This window comes from Pogoniulus pusillus, chromosome Z (assembly GCF_015220805.1).
Source record: "Pogoniulus pusillus isolate bPogPus1 chromosome Z, bPogPus1.pri, whole genome shotgun sequence".
Lineage (NCBI taxonomy): Eukaryota > Metazoa > Chordata > Aves > Piciformes > Lybiidae > Pogoniulus > Pogoniulus pusillus.
Genome location: NC_087309.1, coordinates 117,505,193 through 117,523,501, shown reverse-complemented (window position 1 = coordinate 117,523,501; position 18,309 = coordinate 117,505,193). Strand labels below are relative to the sequence as shown.

Sequence of the window (18,309 nt, the reverse complement as noted above, 5' to 3'; positions counted from 1 at the left end):
ATCCATTTCCCTTAGTGTTTTAAAACTCAACCTGCCTAAATGTAAATTAAAAAACAAAAAAAAATCAAAGACACCCCCCCCCCAAAAAATTAGACAAAAAAATACACCTGACCCCCCCCAAAAAAAACCCACATAAGAAAAAAAAATAGGGAAAAGAAAAAACAACCCCCCCCCAAAAAAAAACCACACATAAAACAAACAAAAAACAAGCAAAGCAAAGAATAAAATCCACACAAAAAACTAAACACAGCAAAAACAAAACAAAAAGAGAAAACACAGCAAAAACCAAACAAAAACAAAAAGAGAAAACACAGCAAAAAAATTAAACAAAGCAAACCAAAACAGAATAAAAAACACAGCAAAAAATAAACAAAGCAAACAAAAACAAAATGAAAAAAACACAGCAAAAATGAAACTAGGTAAACAAAAAACAGCAAAAAATTAAACAAAGCAAACCAAAACAGAATAAAAAACACAGCAAAAAATAAACAAAGCAAACAAAAACAAAATGAAAAAACACAGCAAAAATGAAACTAAGTAAACAAAAAAAACACAGCAAAAAATTAAACAAAGCAAACAAAAAGAAAAATAAAAAAACACAGCAAAAAATTAAAGCAAACAAAAACAAAAAGAAAATCACAGCAAAAAATTAAACTAAGAAAACAAAAAGAAAAAACACAGCAAAAAATTAAACAAAGCAAACAAAAAGAAAAAGAAAAAAAAAGCAAAAAATTAAAGCAAACAAAAACAAAAAGAAAAAACACAGCAAAAAATTAGACAAAGCAAACAAAAACAAAATGAAAAAACACAGAAAAAAAACCAAATAAAAAGAGAGAAATAAAAAACAAAGCACCCCCCAAAAAACACACACATAAAACAAACAAAAGCAAGAAAAACAAAAAACAAGAACAAAACAAAAAGAAAAAACACATCCAAAAAAAAAAACAAACAAAAGAGTAAGGAAAAAAAAAACCAAACACCCCCCAAAACCCCATAAAATCCAATCAAAACAAACAAGAAAATCACAAAAATAAACAAACAAAAGAAAACCCAAAACACTCCCCAAAACCACACAAAACCCAATCAAAACAAACCCAAAAATCACAAACAAAAAACCCAAACAAAACTAAAATTAAAAAAACACAAAACACAAACAAAAAAAAGACCAAAACAAAACCCCAAAACCCAAAACCAAACAAAAACCCCCAAACAAAAAAACAACACAACACAAAACCCACAAAACCAAACAAAAAAAAACCAAACACAAAAAAAAACCCAAACAACAAACAAGCAAAACCAAATAAAAAAATAACAAAAAAAAACCCAACCCACAAACAAAACAACCAAAACCCCATAAACAAAAACAACAAAAAAAGCTAATAAACCCCCCCCAAAAAAATAAGCAAAAAGCCAACAAGCAAAAAAGCAGCAAGCAAAAAGCAAACAAAAAGCCACAAAGAAAAAAAAGCAAACAAACAAAAAGCCAACAACAAAAAAAAAACAAACACAAGCAAAAAAACAAACAACAACAACAACAATCTAAGATCTGCCTTAAAAAACAGTGAAGGTAAAGCCCTTTTTTACCTCTTTAATCCGCACTTTTGTTGCCTGTTTGGGTTTTTTGGGGGTGTTGTTGTTTCCTCTCTTTAATCCTCACTTTTGTTGCCTGTTTGGGGTTTTTTTGGGGGTTGTTGTTGTTTCCTCTCTTTAATCCTCACTTTTGTTGCCTGTTTGGGTTTTTTTTGGGGGTTGTTGTTGTTTTCTCTCTTTAATCCTCACTTTTGTTGCCTGTTTGGGGTTTTTTGGGGGGTGTTGTTGTTTCCTCTCTTTAATCCTCACTTTTGTTGCCTGTTTGGGGTTTTTTTGGGGGGTGTTGTTGTTTCCTCTCCTTAATCCTCACTTTTGTTGCCTGTTTGGGTTTTTTTGGGGGGTGTTGTTGTTTTCTGTCTTTAATCCTCATTTTTGTTGCCTGTTTGGGGTTTTTTGGGGGGTGTTGTTATTTCCTCTCCTTAATCCTCACTTTTGTTGCCTGTTTGGGGTTTTTTTGGGGGGTGTTGTTGTTTCCTCTCTTTAATCCTCACTTTTGTTGCCTGTTTGGGGTTTTTTTGGGGGGTGTTGTTGTTTCCTCTCTTTAATCCTCACTTTTGTTGCCTGTTTGGGTTATTTTGGGGGTTGTTGTTGTTTCCTCTCTTTAATCCTCACTTTTGTTGCCTGTTTGGGTTTTTTTGGGGGTTGTTGTTGTTTTCTCTCTTTAATCCTCACTTTTGTTGCCTGTTTGGGGTTTTTTGGGGGGTGTTGTTGTTTCCTCTCTTTAATCCTCACTTTTGTTGCCTGTTTGGGGTTTTTTTGGGGGGTGTTGTTGTTTCCTCTCCTTAATCCTCACTTTTGTTGCCTGTTTGGGTTTTTTTGGGGGGTGTTGTTGTTTTCTGTCTTTAATCCTCATTTTTGTTGCCTGTTTGGGGTTTTTTGGGGGGTGTTGTTGTTTCCTCTCTTTAATCCTCACTTTTGTTGCCTGTTTGGGGTTTTTTTGGGGGGTGTTGTTGTTTCCTCTCTTTAATCCTCACTTTTGTTGCCTGTTTGGGTTTTTTTTGGGGGGTATTCTTGTTGCTTCCTCTCCTTAATCCTCACTTTTGTTGCCTGTTTGGGGTTTTTTTGGGGGGTGTTGTTGTTTCCTCTCTTTAATCCTCACTTTTGTTGCCTGTTTGGGTTTTTTTGGGGGGTATTCTTGTTGCTTCCTCTCCTTAATCCTCACTTTTGTTGCCTGTTTGGGTTTTTTTGGGGGGTGTTGTTGTTTCCTCTCTTTAATCCTCACTTTTGTTGTCTTGTTTGGGGTTTTTTGGGGGGTGTTGTTGTTTCCTCTCTTTAATCCTCACTTTTGTTGTCTTGTTTGGGGTTTTTTGGGGGTGTTGTTGTTGTTTCCTCTCTTTAATCCTCACTTTTGTTGCCTGTTTGGGGTTTTTTTGGGGGTGTTGTTGTTTCCTCTCTTTAATCCTCATTTTTGTTGCCTGTTTGGGTTTTTTTTTGGGGGGGTTGTTGTTTCCTCTCCTTAATCCTCACTTTTGTTGCCTGTTTGGGGTTTTTTGGTGGGTGTTGTTGTTTCCTCTCTTTAATCCTCACTTTTGTTGCCTGTTTGGGTTATTTTGGGGGGTGTTGTTGTTTCCTCTCCTTAATCCTCACTTTTGTTGTCTTGTTTGGGTTTTTTTGGGGGGTTGTTGTTGTTTCCTCTCTTTAATCCTCACTTTTGTTGCCTGTTTGGGGTTTTTTGGGGGGTGTTGTTGTTTCCTCTCTTTAATCCTCACTTTTGTTGCCTGTTTGGGGTTTTTTTGGGGGGTGTTGTTGTTTCCTCTCTTTAATCCTCACTTTTGTTGCCTGTTTGGGGTTTTTTTGGGGGGTGTTGTTGTTTTCTCTCTTTAATCCTCACTTTTGTTGCCTGTTTGGGGTTTTTTGGGGGGTGTTGTTGTTTCCTCTCTTTAATCCTCACTTTTGCTGCCTTGTTTGGGTTTTTTTGGGGGGGTATTCTTGTTGCTTCCTGTCTTTAATCCTCACTTTTGTTGCCTGTTTGGTTGTTTTTTTGGGGGGTGTTGTTGTTTCCTCTCTTTAATCCTCACTTTTGTTGTCTTGTTTGAGGTTTTTTTGGGGGGTGTTGTTGTCTCCTCTCTTTAATCCTCACTTTTGTTGCCTGTTTGGGGTTTTTTTGGGGGTTGTTGTTGTTTCCTCTCTTTAATCCTCACTTTTGATGCCTGTTTGGGTTTTTTTGGGGGGTGTTGTTGTTTCCTCTCTTTAATCCTCACTTTTGTTGCCTGTTTGGGTTATTTTGGGGGTTGTTGTTGTTTCCTCTCTTTAATCCTCACTTTTGTTGCCTGTTTGGGGTTTTTTTGGGGGGTGTTGTTGTTTCCTCTCTTTAATCCTCACTTTTGTTGTCTTGTTTGGGGTTTTTTGGGGGGTGTTGTTGTTTCCTCTCTTTAATCCTCACTTTTGTTGCCTGTTTGGGGTTTTTTTGGGGGGTGTTGTTGTTTCCTCTCTTTAATCCTCACTTTTGTTGACTTGTTTGGGTTTTTTTGGGGGGTGTTGTTGTTTCCTCTCTTTAATCCTCACTTTTGTTGCCTGTTTGGGGTTTTTTGGGGGGTTGTTGTTGTTGTTTCCTCTCTTTAATCCTCACTTTTGTTGCCTGTTTGGGGTTTTTTGGTGGGTGTTGTTGTTTTCTCTCTTTAATCCTCACTTTTGTTGCCTGTTTGGGTTTTTTTGGGGGGTGTTGTTGTTTCCTCTCTTTAATCCTCACTTTTGTTGCCTGTTTGGGGTTTTTTTGGGGGGTGTTGTTGTTTCCTCTCCTTAATCCTCACTTTTGTTGCCTGTTTGGGGTTTTTTTGGGGGGTGTTGTTGTTTCCTCTCCTTAATCCTCACTTTTGTTGCCTGTTTGGGGTTTTTTTGGGGGTGGTTGTTGTTTCCTCTCCTTAATCCTCACTTTTGTTGCCTGTTTGGGGTTTTTTTGGGGGTTGTTGTTGTTTCCTCTCTTTAATCCTCACTTTTGTTGCCTGTTTGGGGTTTTTTGGGGGGTGTTGTTGTTTCCTCTCTTTAATCCTCACTTTTGTTGCCTGTTTGGGGTTTTTTGGGGGGTTGTTGTTGTTGTTTCCTCTCTTTAATCCTCACTTTTGTTGCCTGTTTGGGGTTTTTTGGGGGGTGTTGTTGTTTCCTGTCTTTAATCCTCACTTTTGTTACCTGTTTGGGGTTTTTTGGGGGTGTTGTTGTTGTTTCCTCTCTTTAATCCTCACTTTTGTTGTCTTGTTTGGGATTTTTTGGGGGGTGTTGTTGTTTCCTCTCTTTAATCCTCACTTTTGTTGCCTGTTTGGGGTTTTTTTGGTGTTGGTTTTTTTTTTTAGTCTAATTTTCACTAATTTTGATCTGGGGAAAACAAAAAAAAACCAAAGCAACAAACCCAAAACCAAATAAACAAAACATAAAAAACCCCACAAGTAAAAAAAAACAAAACCACAAACCCAAAACACTCACAGAGACAAAAAAAAAATATATCATAAGAAGGTTTTAAAATCAAAAGAGAGTAAAAAAAGAGTTGTTCAGGTAGCAAATGCTCCCCTAAAGAGAATATCCTCCCCCCCCAAAAAAAAAAACCCAACAATAATCAGGTGGAATAAGGTTAAATGCTTATCACTACTTGAAGGAACTGTCAGGTATAAATATATATATATATATATATAAAATATATATACCCTACATTAAGAAGCAAGTAAAAAAGGGCTCCTGCCAGGCTTCATCACCAAGATGCCTCCCTAGAGAAGGGAAGGCTCAAAGGGATGCCTCTAGAAAGCCTCTTTGAGCCACCCTGTTAGGAGCCCCTTGAAAACAAGAAACAAAACCAAAACCAACTAAAAAGAAACCCCCCACCAAAAAACAAACCAAAACCCCAAAATAAGCAAAAACCCAACCCAAAGCCCCAAACCAACCCAAATTCTGCATGCTCAGCTTCTTCCTGCTAAGAGCAAGGCGGCAAACGCGTTTTGGACGCCTGGGTTCGAGAGGAGGTTAAAAGCAGAACAGAAGTAAAAGAGTATGATGACCTCGGAGGTCATGGACAGAACCGTAGGGTACAATCCCAACCCACCACCATCCCCAGGGCACCGCAGCCCCTGCGGCCCCTGCTGCCCCTGCTGCCCCTGCGGCCCCTGCTGCCCCTGCGGCCCCGGCGGCAGAGGTGGGCAGAGGGGACGCGGCGCAGGGCTCAGTCTAAAGGCTGCGGGTCTGCGATGGGCATGGTGTGGAGGACCTCGTCCAGCAGCTGGAGGGCACGGTGTAAGTGGATCTCGATCCAGCAGGGAGTCTCCTTGATGCTCTGCCTCGGGTAGTCGGGTCCCCAGCCCTTGACGAAGCTCATCCTGAGTATGCACAAGCGGCGGAGGTCGTCCACGCCGATGCCAGCAGCAGCTGACAGACCTGGAGAGGAGAAGTTTCGGGTCAGCGTCCTCGGGCCAGCTCCTCCATCAGGCCCCTGGGCTTGGCTCTTTCCCTCTCCACACAGCCCAGGCCCAGGCACGCGTGGCACAAGCACAGAAGGGTTAGGGTCGGAAGGTCTTGTCCTACCGCTCTGCAGCCAGCAGGGACCCTCCAGCCCCACACTGACCCCCACGCAGGTCGCCCTGCCCAGACCCCCTCACAGGTCCTCCTATCCAGACCCCCACCCAGCTCACCTCGCCCAGACCCCCTCTCAGGTCCTCCTATCCAGACCCCCACCCAGCTCACCTTGCCCAGACCCCCTCACAGCTCACCTTGCCCAGACCCCCTCACAGCACACCTTGCCCAGACCCCCTCACAGCTCACCTTGCCCAGACCCCCTCACAGCTCACCTTGCCCAGACCCCCTCACAGCTCACCTTGCCCAGACCCCCTCACAGCACACCTTGCCCAGACCCCCTCACAGGTCATCTTGCCCAAACCCCCTCACAGGTCATCTTGCCCAGACCCCCTCACAGCTCACCTTGCCCAAACCCCCTCACAGGTCATCTTGCCCAGACCCCCTCACAGGTCATCTTGCCCAGACCCCCTCACAGGTCACCTTGCCCAGACCCCCTCACAGGTCATCTTGCCCAGACCCCCTCACAGCTCACCTTGCCCAGACCCCCTCACAGGTCATCTTGCCCAGACCCCCTCACAGCTCACCTTGCCCAGACCCCCTCACAGCTCACCTTGCCCAGACCCCCTCACAAGTCACCTCGCCCAGACCCCCTCACAAGTCACCTTGCCCAGACCCCCTCACAGGTCACCTTGCCCAGACCCCCTCACAGGTCATCCTGTGCAGACCCCCACGCTGGGCCCCCTGTCCAACCAGCCTGCAGTAAGCAGGGACATCTCCAAGTAGATCAGGCTGCCCAGGGCCAGGTCAGGCTTGAGCTGCTCCTGGACAACTGCTGTAGCAAACACAGCTCCAGTCCTGCATTTCTCCACACTCAGCTGTGGCTTTCCACCATTCTCCCCTATCTGCTGTTGTTTTCATTCTGGAATGGGTTGCCCAGGGAGGTGGTTGAGGCCCCATGGCTGGAGGTGTTTAAGGCCAGGATGGATGAGGCTCTGGGTCAGTCTGATCTAGGGTAGGGTGTCCCTGGGCATGGCAGAGGGGTTGGGACTGGCTGCTCCTTGTGGTCCCTTCCAACCCTGACTGATTCTGTGATTCTGCACTCTTAAAAGGGTGCTGAAACATAAACCTCCCTACAATCCAGCAGAAATGATGACTTCAGTGTCTCATGGGACCTGAACAAGCTTGAGAAGCAGGCCTGAGAGGTTCAACAAGGTCCTGCACCACAGTTAGGGAAAGCCCAGGTATGAATGAGGGTGGAAGTGCTGGAGAGCAGCCTTGTGGAGAAGGGCCTGGGGGTGCAGAGCTGGGCATGAGATGGCACAGAGCACTGCCAGCCTAGAGCCAGCTGTGTCCTGGGCTGATCCCCAGCTGCGTGGGCAGCAGGGGCAGAGAGGGGATTCTGCCCCTCTGCTGTGCTCTGCTGAGACCCCCTCCCCTGCAGTGCTGGGGCAGCTCTGGAGTGCTCAGCACAGCACAGGCAGGGATCTGCTGGAGTGGGGCCAGAGGAGCCCCCAGCAGTGCTGGCAGGGCTGGAAGGGCTCTGCTGGGAGGGCAGGCTGAGAGAGTTGGGCTTGGGCAGGCTGCAGAGGAGAAGGCTGCAGGGAGAGCTTCTGGTGGCCTGGCACTGCTGCAAGGGGCCAGGAGAAAGCTGGGGGCAGAGCTTTGGGCAGAAGCTGTTATGCCAGGCCAAGGGGTGAGGGTTTGGAGTGAGAGAGGGAGGTGGAGGTGGACAGAAGGGAGAAATGTTTGAGAGTGAGGGTGGGGAGAGCCTGTGCCAGGCTGCTCAGAGAGCTGGGAGCTGCCCCATGGCTGGCAGCACTGCAGGGGAGGTTGTCTGGGGCTGTGAGCAGCCTGCCCTGGGTGCAGATGTCCCTGCTGAGTGCAGGGGTTGGGCTAAAAGCCCTTCAGAGGTCCTGTTCCACCCAACCCAACCTAACCTCTGCTTCTGTGCTGACAGTGACCTGGGACCCACTGCCCGTAGAGGATGCTCCAGGAGGGGCTGTGAGCAGCCTCCTCTGGGTGCAGATGTCCCTGCTGAGTGCAGGGGGTTGGCCTGGATGAGCTTTAAAGGTTCCTTCCAACCTAAAGCATTCTGTGATTCTAGATGCATGCAAAACCTTCTTTAGGAAGTTCAGCTACAAAACACCCACGGCACTGATTCTCTAAGCTTGCCAAGCGTAGCTCTGTCACCCTAAGAACTCTAACCAGTGGCAGGAAGCTGGGTGAGCAACTTACACTGCTTGCCAGCTCCTAAAACAGAAAGATGAGCACAGCTGGCCAGCTGCAGATCACAGGTATGGCTAAAATGAAACCTAGATACATCCCCAGAAATGTCCTCAGCATTTTGTAGGATGGCTGGGAAGAGCCACAGGGAATCCAGGAAACAAAACACCACAGCACAGAAGGCAGCCTGGGATGTGAAGTCCTTCAAAATTGTTGAGCACTCAGGTACAGCTTTGGGGGGTTGCAGAATTCAGTAACTCAGCAAAAAAAAACAACCAACTAAGCCCAGAACAGCTTTTAAAACAAAGATTAAAGGGTCCTCGTGTTCCCTTCCTGCCCTACAGCTCCTCAAGGGCTTTGCTGCCAAGGAACTCCCACCCTTTGAGGAGCTGGAGCCTCAAAGATCACTTTCCAAGCTCCTCTCCAAGCAGCCAGGAGCATCTGTCCACAGTTACAGGTTTATGCTCTTTGCAGGTTTTCTGCTGTCGTGCACCACCTCCTGCAGCAGTGAAGACTGGTGCAGAGTGAGGGAAGACAGACTTACCACGGTGGCAACCCCATCTCCACCTCACCCCAGTCCTGCTACCTCCTCTGCCCTGTCACAGGAGCAGTGGGGTCGGATGGGTGCTGCTGTGAAGAGAGAGAGCTGCAGGGTTTGGGTTTTTTCAGGTAAGGAAAGGAGGAGATGATGGAGCTCATGTACTTACTAATGGCTGGGGCTATTCCACCTACTGATCCTGGTCCAGGGATGTTTCCAGCTACTGCTGCAGCCTGAGCAGCAGCAGCAGCTTGGGCAGTGGCAGCCTGCTGTTGCATCTGACGATGACACTGGCGTAGATCAAACACCTTTGGAAAGGAAAAGAAAGCAACACCCAAAATCAGTGCTCACCTATGGAGACCTGACTGAAATCGACAGGGGGAAAGGACTCCTCAGCTCACATCACTGATAACATCTTCATCAGTGCCACTGATGAGGGGACAGGGTGTCTGCTCAGCAGGTTTGCTGCTGACACCAAGCTGGGAGGCTTGGCTGAGACAGATGAAGGCTGTGAGGCCATCCAGAGACCTGGACATATAGAGCTGGGCACAGAGGAACCAGATGAGGCTCAACAAGGACAAGTGCAGAGCCTGCACCTGGGGAGGGATAACAAACTGCATCAGTCCAGGCTGGCAGGTGACTGCTGGAGAGCAGCCCTGTGGAGAGGGACCTGGGGGTCCTGGTGGAGAACATCCATGGCACAGCAATGTGCCCTGCTGGCCAAGAGGCCAATGGGGTCCTGGGGGGCATGGAGCAGAGTGTGTCCAGCAGAGCCAGGGAGGTTCTCCTGCCCCTCTGCTTTGCCCTTATGAGACCTCATCTTGAGCACTGCCTTCAGTTTGGGGCTCCCCAGTTGCAGAGGGACAGGAACTGCTGGAGAGGGTCCAGCAGAGGGCTGAGGGTGATAAGGGGACTGCAGCACAGCCTGTTGAAGAGAGGCTGAGGGCCCTGGGGCTGCTTAGTCTGGAGAAGAGAAGGCTGAGAGGGGATTTAATCAATGTTTATCAGTATCTGAGGGCTGGGGGTCAGGAGGGGGGGGCAGGCTCTGCTCACTGCTCCCTGGGATAGGACAAGCAGCAATGGATGGAAGCTGCAGCACAGGAGGTTCCAGCTCAGCACAAGGGGGAACTTCTTGCCTGGAAGGGTCCCAGAGCCTGGCACAGGCTGCCCAGAGAGGCTGTGGAGTCTCCTTGTGTGGAGCCTTTCCAGGCCTGTCTGGATGTGTTCCTGTGTGCCCTGAGCTGGATTGTGTGGCCCTGCTCTGGCAGAGGGGTTGGACCAGATCAGGTCCCTTCCAACCCCTAATATCCTGTGATCCTGTGACCACCTGGACCTCCCTGCTCTCTCTGTCAGACTTCATTCCTCCCTGCACTTGACTGAAACATCTCAAGTGTGGTTAGAAGAAGGTCTAAAGTCTCAGCAGCAAAGTGGACACATTTCAGATCTCTGTGACCAGCCTTTAGCATTCTTAAACACAGGAGCTGAGTCCTCAGACTAAAATCTTGTGCAGAGAGGCTGGTGGGGATTTCTTTCACCTCCATCACACAACATAGCTGCACAGCTGGGGATTAAAAACCATCAGAAAGCCACTGCAAACTTCAGCCAGTTTAAATGTAACAATGATTTCCTTTTCCTCTTAATTAAACAAGTGTGGCTTGCCCCAAGTGAAGTTTCAAATCTCCAGAGAGGCAGGGCCAAGGAGGGAATCTCCTTTTTGTTTCCAGTGTTTTCTTTATGTGTCATCAGGATCACTCCACTCCCCTGGGACTTTTATACACCTATTTTTAACATCTCATTTTCCATAAGCCTTATAAACACATTCAGCATTACCACTGCTTTACAGGTTCCCAACCTCCTAACTCTGGAGAGAGAGAGGGAGAGAGGGAGAGAGAGGGAGAGAGAGGGGGAGAGAGAGAGAAAGGGGGAGAGAGAGAGAAAGGGGGAGAGAGAGAGAAAGGGGGAGGGAGAGAGAAAGAGAGAGAGGGAGAGGGAGAGGGAGGGAGAGGGAGAGGGAGGGAGGGAGAAAGGGAGGGAGGGAGAAAGGAAGGGAGGGAGAAAGGAAGGGAGGGAGAAAGGAAGGGAGGGAGAAAGGGAGGGAGGGAGAAAGGGAGGGAGGGAGAAAGGGAGGGAGAAAGGGAGGGAGGGAGAAAGGGAGGGAGAAAGGGAGGGAGGGAGAAAGGGAGGGAGAAAGGGAGGGAGAAAGGGAGGGAGAAAGGGAGGGAGAAAGGGAGGGAGAAAGGGAGGGAGAAAGGGAGGGAGAAAGGGAGGGAGAAAGGGAGAGAGAAAGGGAGAGAGAAAGGGAGAGAGAAAGGGAGAGAGAAAGGGAGAGAGAAAGGGAGAGAGAAAGGGAGAGAGAAAGGGAGAGAGAAAGGGAGGGAGAAAGGGAGGGAGAAAGGGAGAGAGAAAGGGAGAGAGAAAGGGAGGGAGAAAGGGAGGGAGAAAGGGAGGGAGAAAGGGAGGGAGAAAGGGAGGGAGAAAGGGAGGGAGAAAGGGAGGGAGAAAGGGAGGGAGAAAGGGAGGGAGAAAGGGAGGGAGAAAGGGAGGGAGAAAGGGAGGGAGAAAGGGAGGGAGAAAGGGAGAGAGAAAGGGAGAGAGAAAGGGAGAGAGAGAGAGAGAAAGAGAGAGAGAGAGAGAGCAAGAGAGCAAGAGCTTATCTCAAGCAAGTCGGTTGGGTGCAAGGTTCCTCCAGGAGGACCACAGTCTCCCTTCGGTGTCTCAGAACCCCCCCAAGAACCTAACCCATGCAGCTTTCTCCACCACGCCCACCTCCAAGACCACCAAACCAACCTTTATGTATGCACTTGGGTAAATCTTGTGAACAGCATCCCCTGGGGCACGTCCTGCTTCCCTGTCCAGGTAGTAGCTCTGCACGAAGACCGCGTGGTCGCTGAGGCACCGAACCCACACATCGCCTTCTCCTTTGCACTCCAGCTGCACCCCTTTGCCTATGTGCAACCTGAAAAACAGTCCCGAGGCACCTGTGTGTAGCCACCAGCAAGCAGATCTTCCCCACACAAAACCACAGGCACATCTCCACCTACACTCCAGCCCTTCTGGCCTTCTTCCCTAAACAAAACCACAGGAGATCTCCACAGGCACTCCAGCCCTTCCAACCCAAAGCACTCCAAGAGCAAGGGGAGAGCCTTGCACCTGGGAAAGAACAACCCCAGGGAGCAGCACAGGCTGGGAACTGAGCTGCTGGAAGGCAGTGAAGGGGGAAAGGGATTTGGAGGTCCCAGTGGGTGGGAGGTTGAGCATGAGCCAGCAATGAGCTCTGGGGGCCAGGAGGGGCAATGCCAGCCTGGGCTGGGTTAGAAGGGCTGTGGGGAGGAGGTCCAGAGAGCTGCTCCTGCCCCTCTGCTCTGCCCTGATGAGGCCACAGCTGCACTCCTGTGCCCAGCTCTGGGCCCCCCAGTGCCAGAGGGACACAGAAGTGCTGGAGAGAGCCCAGCAGAGAGCCACGGAGATGCTGAAGGCAATGGCAGAGCTCTGTTAGGAGCAGAGCCTGAGGCAGCTGGGGCTGTGCTGCTGGCACAGGAGGAGGCTGAGAGGGGACTCAGCAGTGCTGAGCAATGTGTGCAGGGCAGTGGCAGGAGGCTGGAGCCAGGCTCTGCTGGGGGATGCCAGTGCCAGGCCAAGGGCCACTGGCTGCAAGCTGAGGCCTAGGAAGTGCCATGGGAGCAGCAGGAGGAGGAATTCTTCCCCCCGGGAGGGTGGCAGAGCCCTGGCAGAGGCTGCCCAGGGTGGGGCTGTGCAGTGTCCCTCTGTGGAGCTCTGCAGAGCCTGCCTGGATGTGTTGCTGTGTGATCTGCTCTGCCTTCTCCTGCTCTGGCTGAGCTTTGAACCTCCCTTCCAGCCCCCAGCATGCTGTGGAGGTCTCTGCAGTCACCTGCGATGCTCAAGTTAGACTGTGCTGGAAACTGCAGCTACGACCCTGGGTGTTAAGTTAGTGAATAGTTACACAAAGTGTGAAAAGTTACAAGGAAGAAAGAAAATAGTCTGTTGTACCAGGTGAAGACCTATGGGAAGCCCAGAATGTGGTAGCAATGATACTCCAGCAGCAAACTGCTGTGCTCACTGACAATACAGAGGTGGAATGCCAAACACTCTCCAGTTCTGCTCAGAAGTGTGAAATCCCACAAGAATTTGGATACACAAAGTGTCTGAAGAAGGGTCTGGAGAACAGGGCTGGGGAGCAGCAGCTAAGCGACTTGGGCTTGTTCAGCTTGAAGAAAAGGAGATTGAGGGGAGACCTTCTGGCTCTCTACAGCTCCTTGAAAGGAGGCTGGAGCTGGGTTGGACATGAGGAAGAAGTTGTTCAGTGTGAGAGTGGTGAGAGGCTGGAATGGGTTGCCCAGGGAGGGGGTTGAGGCCCCATGGCTGGAGGTGTTTGAGGCCAGGCTGGCTGAGGCTGTGTGCAGCCTGCTCTAGGGTAGGGTGTCCCTGGGCATGGCAGGGGGGTTGGAACTGGCTGCTCCTTGTGCTGCCTTCCAGCCCTGACCGATTGATCCTATGATCCAGCTCCAGGATTCAGTGACAGGATTCATTAACAAGATAAGAGGAAATGGCCTCAAGTTGCACCAGGGGAGGCTTAGGTTGGACTTTAGTAGGAATTTCTTCCCCAAAAGGGCTGCTAAAGTCTGCACCAGGCTGCCCCTGGCAGTGGTGGAGTTCCCCTCCCTGCAGAGACTTCAAAGCTGCGTAGCAGTGGTGCTGAGGGACATGGTTTAGTGGTGAACTCTGAAGTGCCGGGTTAACAGTTGGCCTGGATGATCTTAAAAGGCTATCTTCCAGCCTAAACGATCCTGTGATTGATTCAGCAGGCACAAAGCCCCATGTGAATGCAGAGCTGTACGTTCAGCGGGCTCACATTACAGCAGCCCGGCATTCTGACTGTCAGAGAGCAAACGTTCTTGAAGGCAGGGAATCGTTTTGCCTCTTTTCATCCACAAAGGAGGTAAAGAGAAGCTCCAAGATTGCTTGGGCTCTCTTGTGCTTCGGCATCAAAGCCTGGCACATGGCGAGAGTGAATGAAAAATCCAACTGGCTCTCTCTCCACCCTCCTCAGCTCCATACACTGCAGTGGCTCTCACATCACTGCGTGGTGTGGAGAGCTCATATTCAGCTTGCATACATAACAGCAAGAGCTGCTGATCTTATCCTTGAAGGCAGAGCCTCCGAGAGCAGTGAAAAGCAACAGCGATGCTGCTGCACGGCTCTGAGGGCCTTTGTGCAGGGCTCCCGCTTTGAATGCCTTGCAGCAGTGCCCTTGAAAGACTTGTGCTGTAGTTAAAGCCAGTGAAAAGAAACATCCTTTCCTCCTAATCTCAAAAGGGAGGCACGGCCTGGAGGCAAAACAAAAGCATTATCACATGCCACAGACAGCTGGAGCTCTGGCTGGGGGGCTGGGGGCGGGGAGGGGGGGAAGGAGCTGCAGAGTACCTTGCTCTCTCGATGGCTTCTGTTCGATGCACGTTGGAAAGCTGTCCCAGGCAAAACCGGTCTCCTCCAGAGGGATCCACGTAGCCATCAACGGTGACAGTGGGGCAGCTGGAGGGGACCTTAAACGTCTCCCCAACTTGCACGTCCATTTCGAAGTATGCAATGGAACACCAATACTCTGGAGCTGAAGGAAAGATACAACCAACTGAAAGGCACCCAAAAAAAAACCCCCCGGGAAACAACCCCAAATCCACACACCCACTCCTGACAATCGGTTACACCTCCTCTGGTCAAGGACAGGCTGGATAGGGCCTTAAGCAACTTGGTCTAGTGAGGAGGTGTTCCTGCCAGTGGCTGGGCTCCTTCCAGCACCTCAGCATCTCTCTGCAATGGGGAAGCCCACAACTGGACACAGCACTCAAAGGGTGGCCTGAGCAGTGCAGCCAGGAAGAAAAAGACCTGGGTGTAAGGGTAAAGAGTAGCTGAGGATGAGGCAGCAGTGTGCCCAGGTGGGCAGCAGAGCCAGTGGCATCCTGGGCTGGCTCAGGAGCAGTGTGGGTAGCAGGACAAGGGAGGTTCTTGTGCCCCTGTGCTCAGCACTGCTCAGGCCACCCCTGCAGTGCTGTGTCCAGCTCTGGGCTCCTGCATTGCAGAGAGCTGCTGAGGTGCTGGAAGGTGTTGAGAGCAGGGCAGCAAGGCTGGGGAGGGGCCTGGAGCACAGCCCTGTGAGGAGAGGCTGAGGGAGCTGGGGGGGTGCAGCCTGCAGCAGAGGAGGCTCAGGGCAGAGCTGATTGCTGCCTGCAGCTGCCTGCAGGGAGGCTGTAGCCAGGTGGGGTTGGGCTCTGCTGCCAGGCAGCCAGCAACAGAAGAAGGGGACAGAGGCTGAAGCTGTGCCAAGGCAGGGTCAGGCTGGAGGTGATTGGCACTGGAATGGGCTGCCCAGGGAGGTGATGGAGTGGCTGTGGCTGGAGGTGTTGCAGCAAAGCCTGGCTGGGGCACTGAGTGCCATGGTCTGGGTGGTTGGGCAGGGCTGGGTGCTAGGTTGGGCTGGCTGAACCTGGAGCTCTCTGCCAACCTGCCTGATTCTATGATTCTACAATGAGATCCCTTCTCAGCCTTCTCTTCTCAAGACTTAACAGCCCCAAGTCTCTCAGCCTCTCTCCACAGGGGAGATGCTCAAGTCCTCAAGTTCCCCATTCATCCCCAACAGCTGGCACGCTGGCAGCACAGAAAATCCTCAGCTGCTACCTCCTCCAGAGGAGCTAAGGTGACAGGACCCAAACGCAGCAGCCTGACAAGCCAAGAGGCAGAAAGAGCTCTCCCAGCGCCACAAGTGGCACTTGTGCATGGTGCAGCGCCGCGCCCAGCAGCACATCTCCTTGTCTGGAGACCTGTTTGTGGTAGGAAAGAATAAACCAAGCTGCCTGAAACCCTCTAAGTGCCCTTTTCTTAATTCAAATAAACACCCTGAGGAGTGAAGAGGGTGAAACCAACGGGGCTGAAAAAAAGACACACTAAGTAACGTGAAGCAGAGCTCAGCTGCAGCTCAGCTCAGCCAACAGCTGCCGGCAGTTGGATTGCTGCTACCAGATTAGCCACTGGGGCAGGGCAGACATCAGGGAAGTTTGCAGGCTTTTCAAGTATGCAGCTCTAAAGGGTTAAACCTCATGGGGGTGGTCTGAACCTGGCCCCAGGTCCTCCTGACTCCTGCCTGGAGGTGGCCTGAACCTGGATCCAGGTCACAGAATCAATCAGTCAGGGTTGGAAGGCACCACAAGGAGCAGCCAGTCCCAACCCTCTGCCATGCCCAGGGACACCCTACCCTAGAGCAGGCTGCACACAGCCTCAGCCAGCCTGGCCTCAAACACCTCCAGCCATGGGGCCTCAACCCCCTCCCTGGGCAACCCATCCCAGCCTCTCACCACTCTCATCACCAACAACTTCCTCCTCACCTCCAGCCTCACTCTCCCCACCTCCACCTTTGCTCCATCCCCCCCACTCCTGCCACTCCCTCACACCCTCAAAAGTCCCTCCCCAGCTTTTCTGTAGCCCCCTTCAGATCCTGTCAGGCCACAAGAAGGTCCCCTGGGAGCCTCCTCTGCTGCAGCCTGCACAGCCCCAACTCTTTCAGGCTGTGCTCACAGCAGAGCTGCTGCAGCCTCTCAGCATCCTCCTGGCCCTGCTCTGGACCCCTGCCAGCATCTCCACAGCCCTCTTGTCCCAGGGGCTCCAGAGCTGGATGCAGGACTCCAGGTGGGCTCTCAGCAGAGCAGAGCAGAGCAGAGCAGAGGAGAGGGGAAGAATCCCCTCCCTGGTTCTGCTGGCCACACTTCTGCTGCTGCAGCCCAGGCTCTGCTTGGCTCTCTGGGCTGCAAGTGCACACTGCTGGCTCCTGCTGAGCTTCTCCTCCCCCAGCACCCCCAAGTGCCTCTCCTCAGGGCTGCTCTGCAGCCTGGCACTGCCCAGCCTGGATTGGTGCTTGGCATTGCCTCGACTCAGATGCAGACTTAAATAAGACTCAAACCTCAAAGTTAGTTAGCTTAGATTTTACTCACCAGGATGATTTGATATAGGAGGCTGGAATGCAAGTTCATTGTGAACTGGCCCTTTAAAAGAAAGCAGAAGATTTTGCTTTACACCAGGTAAAATAAAAAGTTTTCTTTTTTGTTTTCCTATGAAACAAACAAAAAAAAAAAAGCCCAACCCCAAAACCAAACAACAAAGACTCATGAGGATGTCAAAAATCCCACAATTCTGAACCAACTGGCCCATTCTGACAGGAAAGAAAGATGCCCACAGAAGAATTTTACTCCTTCCTTAAAACTTAGGTGCTGAGTGAAGCAAAAAGCATCCCAAGAGAAAAAGCTGCATGCTGCTGAAGACAGACTCAGCCCCAGGAGAGAGAACAGAAACCACATGGAACTTAGGAGATCTAAGAGAAATGGGAGCTTGGCTTTACAACTCCCCCCAGGATGGGCAAGAAAAAGAATCAATGTACAGAGGTATAGGACAGAAATCACTCTTCAGTGGGTTCATCTGCCCAGGGAGGTGGTGGAGTCACTGTGCCTGGAGGGGACCAAGCAAAGCCTGGCTGGGGCACTTAGTGCCATGGTCTGGTTGATTGGGCAGGGCTGGGTGAGCTTGGAAGTCTCTGCCAATCTGCTTGGTTCTATTGCTCTGGCTAGGGCTGGGTGCTAGGTTTGGCTGGATGAGCTTGGAGGTCTCTTCCAACCTGCTTGATTCTAATATTCTGGACAGGGCTGGGTGCTAGGTTGGGCTGCATGAGCTTAGAATCATAGAATCATAGAATCTACCAGGTTGGAAGAGACCTCCAAGGTCATCCAGCCCAACCTAGCACCCAGCCCTAGCCAGTCAACTAGACCATGGCACTAAGTGCCCCAGCCAGGCTTGTCTTGAACACCTCCAGGGATGGCAACTCCACCACCTCCCTGGGCAGCCCATTCCAATGCCAATCACTCTCTCTGGCAACAACTTCCTCCTCACATCCAGCCTCAACCTCCCCTGGCACAGCTTGAGACTGTGTCCCCTTGTTCTGTTGCTGGTTGCCTGGGAGAAGAGACCAACCCCACCTGGCTACAACCTCCCTTCAGGTAGTTGTAGACAGCAATGAGGTCACCTCTGCTTGATTCTAATACTCTGGACAGGGCTGGGTGCTAGGTTGGGCTGCATGAGCTTGGAGGTCTCTTCCAATCTGGTTGACTCTATGAATGAATGCTGGTTTAGACTTAGCCATAAAAAACAGTCCCTGAAGATGGGGGGGGGGGGGGGGTAGGCACCCCTGGAGAAATAATTTGCTAAAGAAAAAAAATTACTGAGTCTGCTTCTAGTATTGGTCAATTTATTTCCTCCACTTTTACACAAACCAACCTCCCAGGCAGGAGAGAGCAAGGAGTAAGGCTCCGAGTTAAACACAGCATTCTGAGTTAAACACAGCATTGTAAAGCAACAGCAGCTTCTTCAACAGGATGTCAAAACAGGCACAACTTTGGAAGGTGTCAAAA

General features: G+C 50.4%; 1 protein-coding gene across 3 annotated transcripts in view; it reads right to left on the bottom strand.

Annotated features, from left to right (window-relative positions):
• Nucleotides 1–5,410: 5,410 nt before the first annotated feature.
• The window catches only part of SMAD4 (SMAD family member 4), a 51,866-nt gene continuing 38,967 nt past the window's right edge, over nt 5,411–18,309 (bottom strand). For all 3 annotated transcript variants that reach the window (XM_064176829.1, XM_064176831.1, XM_064176830.1), the window contains 5 exons: nt 16,843–16,893; nt 14,288–14,471; nt 11,633–11,801; nt 9,015–9,153; nt 5,411–5,946 (listed from right to left, as the gene is read on the bottom strand). In XM_064176829.1, the coding sequence (XP_064032899.1) occupies nt 5,735–5,946; nt 9,015–9,153; nt 11,633–11,801; nt 14,288–14,471; nt 16,843–16,893 (755 nt within the window). In that variant the 3' untranslated portion in view covers nt 5,411–5,734. The remainder of the gene's footprint in view (nt 5,947–9,014; nt 9,154–11,632; nt 11,802–14,287; nt 14,472–16,842; nt 16,894–18,309) is intronic.